The 10,721-nt window shown below is 53.1% G+C and overlaps 3 protein-coding genes across 3 annotated transcripts; 1 reads left to right on the plus strand and 2 right to left on the minus strand.

The window, feature by feature from the left end:
• Positions 1–123: 123 nt before the first annotated feature.
• IUM83_07583 (Formiminoglutamate deiminase) lies at positions 124–2,995 on the minus strand (the record flags this gene model as incomplete). The annotated part of the gene is made up of 5 exons (XM_067931895.1): positions 124–390; positions 455–1,058; positions 1,132–1,574; positions 1,649–1,885; positions 1,961–2,995. 5 exons carry the CDS (start codon positions 2,993–2,995, stop codon positions 124–126), a joined length of 2,586 nt encoding a protein of 861 aa, XP_067786344.1.
• Positions 2,996–3,342: 347 nt separating this feature from the next.
• IUM83_07584 (Imidazolonepropionase) lies at positions 3,343–4,644 on the plus strand (the record flags this gene model as incomplete). The annotated part of the gene is made up of 1 exon (XM_067931896.1): positions 3,343–4,644. One exon carries the CDS (start codon positions 3,343–3,345, stop codon positions 4,642–4,644), a length of 1,302 nt encoding a protein of 433 aa, XP_067786367.1.
• A 231-nt stretch (positions 4,645–4,875) lies between these two features.
• On the minus strand, positions 4,876–5,301 carry IUM83_07585 (general transcription factor iih subunit 5; the record flags this gene model as incomplete). The annotated part of the gene is made up of 3 exons (XM_067931897.1): positions 4,876–5,007; positions 5,097–5,148; positions 5,267–5,301. The coding sequence occupies 3 exons, from the start codon at positions 5,299–5,301 to the stop codon at positions 4,876–4,878; spliced, it is 219 nt and encodes a 72-aa protein (XP_067786349.1).
• Positions 5,302–10,721: the final 5,420 nt, after the last annotated feature.

A 10,721-nucleotide genomic window follows, 5' to 3' on the forward strand; every position in this document is an offset into this window, starting at 1 on the left:
GCTGAACCCCTCGAAATGGTCGACATTTAGAAAGCAGACGGCTTCGATACACACTCCCACTTAGGCTTGGTTGCTCGTACGCTCTTCTCTCTAAACAAGATCTATGTGTGGTCTGCACTCTTCTTACTTGCCCACCTCAATCAAGCGCTTGCCCAGCGTGAAGTAGTAGTCCACCACGCTCTTCAAGTCCTCCAGCATGATGAACTCACGCGGGCAATGGGCATCAGTGATGCTACCAGCCCCAACCAGATATGCCTTGCCGTCGAAGTTAAAGTACGGCACATCCGTGTTGAAGCACGCAACACCCGTGTCGTAGCCCTCCACGGTTGTCAGATGCACGGGAGGGTTGGACGTGTAGAGCTTCATGCCCACGCGCCCAGCGACGATTTCCTGGAAGTAGAAGTGTACCAGTTAGTAACTACACATCTTCGGACATGGTTGGTAGCTATCTTACCTCAACGCGCTTGTAAATGACGTCAGGCTCAGTCACCAAACGGAACATCAGCATCGCCGAAGATTGCTCAGCCAACGCGTTGGCAGCCTGGCCTCCGTTGAGCAAACCGATGTTGAGATCAGTGTTACCGTATTCTTCGGTTGTCGGCCAGCTCTCCTTCTTCAGGTCGTACAGGACATCGATCATCGGATCGATGGCCGAGTCGCCCAAGTGCGGGTAGCCACTGTGCGCCGCAACACCCTCCTGCGTTAGCTGAATTTTGAGGACACCCTTCTGCATCTTCGACATTTTCAGGGCGGTGGGCTCACCGACGATCATGTGGGCAGGGTTCACATTCAACTCGTTTGCCTTCTTCATGCCGCTGTGGTCGGTCTCTTCCGACACGACGAAAAGAACTTGGACGTCGTCACCAAAACCAGCCTCGGCAAGTTTCTGTGCCGCGATCATTTGTCCAGCAACCAGACTCTTGGCATCGCAAGCACCGCGGCCATACAGCGTCGTGCTGTCGATCCGAGGAGGAAGGTACGGCGGAACAGTATCCATGTGCGAGTTAAACAGAAGACGCGGCGTGTTGCTGTCACTCCGGGTCGCGTACACGTTGTACCTGAACGCATGCAAAAACACGATAAGTCCATAGGTTCAACTCTAGGTGCGTGGTAAGTCGATGCCAAACAAACCTGTCCGCCTTCACTGCAGCGTCCGCCTGAGGAGGAACCTTTTGCATGTGTACACGCCATCCTCGAGCAGTCAGCCAGTCGGCAATTGCCTGACCCACAGCAGCCTCATCCCCGGAGGTCGAAACAATACTGTTCAGCCCGATCGCAAGCTTCACAACGTCGTCGCTGTTGACATCCGCCAGTGCTGCAGCAGCCTCAATTTGAGCCTTGTGCTCGTCGGAGACAGCAGAGGCATCGCCCTCAGTAGTAGACGCAGCAGACTTGACCTTCTTGGAGACCGTCTCACGCCACTTTCCGTTCACCGAAGTTGCCTTCACCACACTTGATCCGTTGGCTCCAAAGATGAACGCACCCATAAGGGACGACGGGGTGGAGAACTTCAGCTGCTCCTCTTCGATGTCAACCAGCGCGAAGTCAGCGGCGTAGCCCGCTTTGATTTCGCCCTGCACGCCATGAAAACAAAAGTGTCAATTTGTTGGGACCACGATAAAACCGTCCTCGTAGAACAGATACTTACCACTTGCAGGTTCAGGGACTCAGCACCGTTCTTCGTGCCATAGCGGAACAGAAGCTTCGCCAGGTCCGTCTCCGACGTGGCATCAGTGCATACACCCCTCCTGCTCTCGTGCAGGCGGTGTGCATACTCCAACCAGCGCATCTCTTCGCACATATCCACGCGGGCATTGCAATCCGTGCCAAGGCACACGCGGTCCGAGCAGCTCGCAATGAACGGGAAGCCATCGCCCAGGTTGCCCTACATGAACACCAAATGGCGTCAGCAATTTGCACAGGTGCCAAACCTGTCAAACACCAATCACCAAAGCCTCACCTCCGTAAGCGGGCAAATGCAGACGTTACCCTTCTTCTCCACAAACTGCTTCAGCTCGTCCGCCTTGGTCCACGTGCAGTGTACGGCCGTGAACTTCTCGTCGATCTTGAGGTTCTTCAGCAGCAGCGCCATGGGGGTGTCTCCATTGTGCGCTGCCTTGCAGTCATCCACCTCCTTCGTCTGCTCCTCGAGGTGAATGTGGAACACGAGTCCTCGCCACACCGATTCCTCGTGCAGCTTGACAATGTCGGGCACTTCCACAGCACGCATCGAGTGCGCCACTACACCCAGCGATTGCGTCGGCACATCCGCGAGCTTGGTCTGCAGCGCGTCCATCTGGCTCCAGTACTTGTCGTGCGAGTCCACCTTGAAGCGCTTCTGCGACTCCACCATCGGCGCCCGCTGGAAGCCGCCGTGCTCGTAGTAGGCGTTCAGCAGCACGATGCGGATGCCCACGTCCTTGGCAGCGCGCAGCACCGTCTCGTCGTAGGCAAACTCGTGTCCGTCCTCGCCCTCGCCCGGTCGGCCGTGGTGGAAGTAGTGGAACTCGCCCACGCTGGTGATGCCGGCGTCGCGCATCTCCGAGAAGCACTGGCGCGTCAGGTCGTAGATCTGCTGCTCGCTCATGCCGCCCACGAGCTTGTACATCTCCTCGCGCCACGTCCAGAAGCTGCTCTGCGCCGAGTTCTTGGGGTACGTCTCTCCGAGGCCGCGCAGGCCGCGCTGGAACGCGTGCGAGTGCGCGTTCACCATGCCGGGCAGCAGCGCGCGACCCGGCAGCTTGTGCACCTCGGCAGCAGCAGCAGTAACAGCGTCTTCCGGGCGCTTGACGGACTGGATGAGGCCGTCGGCGCCCACGAACACGTGCACGTCGCGCTCGAACTGCTCGCCCGTCCACGTGAGCTCGGGCGCCAGCACGTACGCGGCGGAGGACTGCGGCAGCTGCATGGTCAGTGCGGAGTGGGTTCGGAGCGCGAGGCGAGAGCGGAGAGGTGTCGGCGAGCCGCGCAAAGAGCGAATGAGCGCTGAGCGCATGGACAGCCAAAGCAGGAGTGCGATGGTCGTGCTGCGATTGCTTGCTGTTGAACTTGTAGCCATCTTGACGGCATATTAACACACCGTCAGTACTTATGTCTCTCTTTAGACTCCATATCAGTAGTTAAAGGGGATGGGCCATATGCGATAATTTGCGAAAGTACTGAAGTACGCAATTGATTGGACGTAGAACTTCATTGGCTGGAATGACGACCAATATCTCTGATTGGCTAGACGCCCTTCAACATCCTCACGGATGGGTACACGTACTTGCCGTCCTGCGGATTTGATGCACCATTCGCGCTTTTGCCTCCTTCCAGCAGTTGCCTGCCCTACCTGCCGCCAGCATGAGCTCCTTCCGTCTGCGGGTCGCCAACGCGCGCCAGATCGTGCAAGTTTGCGCCCACGGCGAGCCGTTCAAGGCCGGCGCCGCCCAGAAGGACCTGGCCGTGCTCGAGAACGCGTCGCTGGTCGTGGACCTGGCCGGCAAGATCGCGTCCGTTGGCCCCGCCGCGGACGTGGACGAGTGGCTGAGCGTGCAGCCGCAGCCCGTGACCTTCGAGGAGGACGTGGACGCACGCGACATGGTGGTGCTGCCCGGCTTCGTGGACGCGCACACGCACCCGGTGTGGAGCGGCAACCGCGTCAACGAGTTCGCCATGAAGCTCGCAGGCGCCACGTACATGGAGGTGCACGAGAGCGGCGGCGGCATCAACAACACGGTGCGCCACACGAAGAAGAGTTCGGAGGCCGAGCTGTCGGCGTTGCTGCGCACGCGGCTGGACCGCATGCTGCGTGCTGGCACGACGCTCATCGAGGCAAAGAGCGGATACGGACTGGAGACCGACACAGAGCTCAAAATGCTTCGCGTGCTACACGCGGCCTCGACGGGCGACGACGCCCACCCAGTTGAGATTGTGTCCAACTACTTGGGCGGTCACTCCGTTCCGGACGGAATGACGGCTGCCGCGGCCACTGAAGACATCGTGAACAAGCAGATTCCTGCACTTGTGCAGGCCAAAAAGGACGGCACCATTTCCCCCGAGTTCATCGACGTGTTTTGTGAGAAGGGCGTCTTTGAACATGACGACACTCGTCGTATCTTGGAGGCGGGCAAGAAGGCTGGACTGGAGATCAACTTCCACGGAGACGAGATGCACCCCATGCAGTCCGGTACCATGGCTGCCGATCTCGGCGCACGTGCCATCTCGCACTGTGAAATGCTGACGCCCGAAGATCTCCACGCTATGGCCGCTCACAAGCCGGAGCCTGTGTTCGCCGTGCTGCTGCCGACGACCAAGTTCATCCTCAAGCTGCCCAACCCTCCGGCTCGTGACATGATCGCTGCTGGTGTCCCCGTGGCTCTCGGCAGTGACTACAATCCGAACGCGCACTGCCTCTCCATGGCGTTGACCATGAACATGGCTTGTGTGCAGTTCGGCATGACCATGACGGAAGCGCTTGTGGGCGCCACTATCAATGCTGCTGCGTCGATCAACCGCTCGGCTACTCACGGCAGTCTGGAGGTCGGCAAGCAGGGAGACTTGGTGCTGATGCGCGCGAGCCAGTGGGAGCAGATCATCTACGAAATGGGCGACCCTCCTATCGAGCGCGTCGTCAAGAAGGGAGTCCTCTACTCAACCCACTGATCTCCTCCCGTTAGAAGGTTACCAACCACACACGTAAGCTTAGACACAACATTTGAGTCAAGCAATTTTGCCTCAACGAAAACGAAACTACCGGTTGATTGTCCCGTCAGATCCATGTTCTATGAATCATAGAACTCGCCTATGTAGCCACCGTGTGCATTCGTCCTTCTTGTCCGCGCCTGAGCTGTATATCCTCGAAGCACAGTAAGCGAAGGGACTGTATCTGGCCTATTATTGCGTGGGTGGCTGGTATGTGTTCTTCTCGTTCCACTCGTCCATCTTCTTCTCGATGAAGGCGATGACCTTCGGGTCCGGCACAATAAATAGGTGCCTGTCGTCCAGATCTTCAATCACAAAACGTTGCTGCCAATTATGAAAAGTTCACAAAATACACAGTCGGTATAAGTTAAAATAAGTAATAATAATAAATAAATCAGCCCCAAAGCACTGACCTGCACTGCTGTCTCGTTGAGATGCAGCAGATACTGCTTTGTCGCCGGGTCGCTGCGAAATACAGACGATATCTCGTGGGTCAGAGACAGCTAAAGTTACCGCGAGGGAGGCAGACGCGAGCGCCGTATCTTGTGCATCCGTCGCGAGCACAAGAGGCCAAGGCGCCTACCATTTGACGAGCACGCCCTTGTTCGCCGTCGGCATCCTTCGTCACCTGTCAGGTGCGACCCGCAAATGACCAAAAGAAAATGTATAGTGTGGCGTACACCAATATGTATTGTTCATTTTTCGAAGTAATATTTACCTATTAATATGCAATTATTAATTATTATATGTATTTTATAAAATTGAGACTCGCAAACTTGAGAAGCACAAATCTCGATGATACGCACTTTTGTGGTGAGAAAACTGTTTGTACCTAACTAAACTGGGTTGGTGCGAGCACGACATCACCACCACCACCGCTACATTGTAATTGTAAACCCTAGTGCGCCTTACACTCAGGGAATCGGTGATCTAAACTCTCCAACATACAGTAGGTCATCTAGGAGTTGGTCGGCACCTCGGCAAATATCGCATCTTTGGTGATAAAGTATAGATCCTCCCGAGACCATGCCAAATCGCACGAGGGACCTATTAACCTACAAAAGACTAGGCAATTCGGGATAATCTATGGTTTTTCGTGTGCAAATCAATCGCTCAAGAGAGGCAATGTAACTATTTGAATATCACGCTTTTCACGAACTCCTGCACTTGAGCACTCCAATGCCAACTGTAACGCGCTTACGCTCGCTACCCTTCGATCTTATCCAAGTGCATCGACTCGAGCATGCACTGGTTCGATAGGGAGCGAGATCAACACGTAGATGCGAGGGTTCTGAGCGAAGTATGAGGGGGCATACTGCTTGCTTGGTGTGGTAATGCACAGACATGGTATTGAATTGGTGCGAATATGAACCCGCTAGCATGCGAGGACACATCTCGGCATCTGTCCAGTCACCAGCGTACCGGTCGAGATCATTAACTGGGGTTCGTCAGTGTGCAGGCAGCACTGGACACACTTACACTGGTATTTTGACTTTGTATTGTATGTGGACATGGAAAAGTCTACGTAAATCGGCAGAACACACAGCTACACGCTGAAAAAACCGTGATTTGCTGGGAGATCGATTTAATCACGATATGCTTGCTGCCTTGAGGAAGATGTGTCTCCTCAGAGAACCACCACTTATTCGCGCAGTTAGGGGTATTTCACCATCTACCGGGTATCCCGCTGGGTTTATACCCGGTCCCAGTAAAAGACCCAGTCTTTGACCAGAATATGCCGAACATGGAAAGCGTTCTAGTATTCTTTCTTGTCAACGATGCGATACATGTAGCGTGTGCGATATGTGCCAACGACAACCGTATCCGACTCTCGCGTGCGACAATTTAACGAACAGGAGCAAGCAATTCTATACAAATTTGTACATGTCATTTCCGCGAATTTTACCCAGCGGCTTTCTTCTGCTGCTCGTTCCACAATTTTATCCAATTATCAACAGTATGGATGGTGCCCTTCTTGCGTTGTTTTTTCATCCACGCGTCGTCGAACCCGTCGTAGCGCGCGTACCTCGGATCTTTCTTCAGCTCTTCCCAGGCCTTCCCCTTCCAGCCGTATTCCTTGAATTTGTCCTGTGGATTTTTCCCTGCTTTCAGCCATGCCTTGTGGTCTATGAGAAATATGTTGCGACCTCTCACATTGGCTGCGTACGACAATACCTAATGAACCCACAGCCCAGTGGGCTCCGCCCCGGCCCAGACAAGATCATTCCGCATTTCGCCGAGTAGAGAGCAGAGCTAACCACAACAATAAAGCCAGCCTTTACTCACGCATATCAAAGTCTCGACTGTCTGTGAGCTTAGAACAAGTACACATTCTCATGGTTATGAGCCCAAACCAAGGAGGGCTGGGCAGCCATCGTGTTGATACTGTTCGGTTCCTGAGATTCGATGGGAAGAATTTCCTCGCGTACAAGGAGGGACTGAAGGCGGCATTGAAGGCTCGCAAGTGCTGGAAGATCCTCGTCGGAGAGGAGACCAAGCCTGAGCGGGATGGATCCCAGGAGGCGGCGAGGCGACGAAAGAAGTGGAAGACGAAGGTGCTGCTTCTCAACGACATTCTCACTAACACACTTGACGACGGGACTCGCGTGCGTTTGGCGCATTTGGAGAAGCCACAGGCCAAGTGGAGCGCATTGGTAGAAGATTTTGAGAAGAAATCGTTCGCTGTAGCTCTGTTCAAGCGTCGTGAGCTGTTGAATGTGGAATTTGATGGAGATAATGAATCCATTCGTGATTACATTCATCGTGTAGAGGCTATTCGTCAGGAGTTGACTCTCATGGGTGAAAACGTATCCGATCGTGAGGTGATTACTGTTTTACTGACTGGTCTTGGTGACAAATATGAAAGTATGGTTGAGACCTTTGACAATCTCGACGATTACACCTTGCAGCAAGTGAAGGTGAAATTGACCAGCCGAGAAGAACGGATGAAGCAGGCAAAGTCGGTATCAGAAGCGCGGGCGAGGAAAAATGCTCAACCTCAGCCTGCGGCTGGATACACGCCTGCACCACAGCAGCCCCACGGCGAGAGTGCTTTCTATGCCCAAGGTAAAAAGCGGCGTTCCGGTGGTGGTGGAGACCGATGTGGACAACAGAAACGGAGACGAACAAATATTCAGTGCTGGAATTGCGGCACTTTGAGCGCGATTGCACTGCACCGAAGAGTGACCAATCGAAGAAAGGCAAGAAAGGCACGGGCAAGCAGGCTACTAAGGGACAACGCAATGACGACACCCATGACGGCGTACCGGGATACTACAACCCTTACGAGGAGAAGTCCAAAGGCAAGCCAGTCCACATGATCGAGGTGGTGAAGAGTTATGATGATCCTTGCTATACTAATGAATTGTCGACGATTGAGTCTGCTGCTGGATTGTGTTTGCCGTTCGTGTTGGATAATGCATCAAGCGTAAATGTATGTGGATGCAGCGATGCATTCATTTCGATGACCGAAGACACAGTAACGGTGATGAAGTGGGTGGAGAAATCTACTACGCTGAAGCCGAAGTTCAAGGGTTTGGTCAGATTGGTAATGACTGATGCCATTACAAGGATGAAAGTTCCAATCACCATCGAGGCTCTGTTTGTGGACGGCGCCACGAACATCCTCTCGCAGCGGCTGATGTACGTGCACCACGGGTTCAAATCCCAAACAAGTGACGATCAAGAATCGATCACTTTGACAAATTCTACGATGAAATACACATGGAAATTTGGAATTGTGAATGGTTTGTATCAGTCAGTTGTGGAGATTCCGCGGTCATGCAAAGTGATGTCGGTGCTGCAGATTTCTACGAGTACGCCCTCCTCCTCGCTAAAGCTTTGGCACCTACGTCTAGCCCATGCGAACTGGCAGGCGATAAGGGAAATGGAAGCCAAGGGCTTGGTGGTGGGCATAAACTTGGGGCGTGAAAGCCGGAAGGCTAAAGGGGAGTGTTACGACTGCGATATGGCTAAAATGAAGCGCATGTCGTTTCGTAAAACAGCTCCCAAGAGGACAACGGTGCCGTTCAAGAAAGTGTACATGGATCTCGGCTTCATACAAGTACCGACCATGGAGGGGTACACTGTATACCTGCATTTGATTGATGAAGGCTCGAGATTTCAGTGGTACTATGGACAGCAGACTAAGGATGAGACTGTTGATCGCTTAAAGGATTTTCGGGATCTCATCAAGGCGAAACATCAGATGCTGGTGAGTGTGTTCCATTCCGACCAGGGCACTGAGTTTCTGAACACGACAATGGCCGAGCAATTGGCTGGTGAGTCGCTGCAAATTTTCTCGCATCCTCACACGCCAGAGGAGGCTTGTTTAATTGAGAAGGCGCACGGCACATTGTTCAACAAAGTGAGAGCGGTCCTGTACAGCAGCGGTATGCCTAGCTTGTTGTGGGGCGAGGCCGCAGCGTACGTAATTGAAACAATAAACCGCACAAGTACAAAGGGCAACAAAGACCACTTGACCCCATATGAAAAGGTGTATGGCACGAAGCCAAGTGTGAAACACTTGCGCCCGTTTGGTTGTTTGGCTCTCAAGTTTGTGGATAAGGTTTATCGGGCTCACAAATTGTCGATGCGCGGTGCACCTACCTTGATGGTGGGTTACGCAACCAAGACGAAAGGCTATAGACTCCTCGATTTGATAAGTGGAGTGATAAGTGAGCATCGCCGACAGAATATTAAGTTCTACGAGCAAACAACGGTATCAAGCGAGTACGTTGAGAAATTATTGAACATAGTCTATCGCCAGCGGCGTCGACCTGATCTTGATAGTAACAAGTTGCCGTTTGTTCCGTTACCTGTTGTGGAGCTCCCTGATTCTGTTGAGCATAGTGATGATGTGCGCGTGCAAGGGGAGGATGTGAATACTTCTGATAGCGAGACACAGCAACCTAATGAGACGGAAGTGAGTCTAGAAGAAAGAAGACCGGCGCCAAAAAGAAAGCGTCACGTGCCTGTAGAGGTGAATAACCCGCGTCGTTCACAGCGCGCGAAGAAGAAACCTGTCCACCTGAAAGATTTCGTTGCGAGTGTGCTGAGCTCGTCTACGGCAGCAACTGCAATGATGGGACTGCATGTTCCAGTGACGTGGGATGAAATGATGGCCTCTCCCCAGTGTGCGAAGTGGCTAGAGGCCACCAGGGAGGAGTTTCTAGCGCAGCTGAAGAATGGGACTTGGGTCTTAGTGCCACGACCCGAGGACGCTCATGTACTCAAAAACAAATGGATTTGGGTGCTCAAGGAGAATGAACACCGCTTGGTAAGATACAAAGCAAGACTGGTAGTTCTTGGCTGCCTACAAATTTGGGGATTGGAGTTTGACGACACGTTTGCTCCAGTGGTTCGTTTTGAGACACTGAGATTTGTGTTGCTCTACGCGGGGATGACGCGTGCAGTCGTGAAGCAGTATGATTTTGTCACTGCATTCCTCAATGCACCCACCGACAGGATAATCTTCATGGAGCAGCCTCATGGGCACGTGAAGAGGGGCTACGAGGACTGGGTATGTCTCTTGAAGAGGAGTATATATGGCCTGCGTCAGTCACCGCGGAATTGGAACAGTACTCTACACATTGCATTGGTGGAGTTCGGATTCCGGAGATGCTTTAAGGACGAGGCTCTCTACTGGATTCGTGTGGAGTCACGCCTCGTGCTCTTACCGATCTATGTAGATGACATTTTGCTAATTGGCTGTGAACAAGATGTGGAGTTCATAGCTAGAAAGTTGATGGCCCGATTTAATATGAAGGAGTTGGGTAATGTAAACTACCTGTTGGGATTGCAGATTGCGTACGACCCGGAGAGGCACGTGATCTTCCAGCAGACGAAGTACGCGCAGGACATCATGCAGAAGTTTCGCATGGATACTGCGTATCCAGTGCACATTCCAATGACAACTGATGCGGTGAAGTTGCAACCAGCAACAGAAGGTGAGCACAAGCAAGATGAGTGCTTACCGTATCGCAGTCTAGTTGGGTGTCTGCAGTACTTGGTGAGTGGATCTCGTCCAGAGTTGGCGA

Source organism: Phytophthora cinnamomi (assembly GCF_018691715.1).
Source record: "Phytophthora cinnamomi strain GKB4 chromosome Unknown Contig68, whole genome shotgun sequence".
Classification (NCBI taxonomy): Eukaryota; Oomycota; class Peronosporomycetes; order Peronosporales; family Peronosporaceae; genus Phytophthora; species Phytophthora cinnamomi.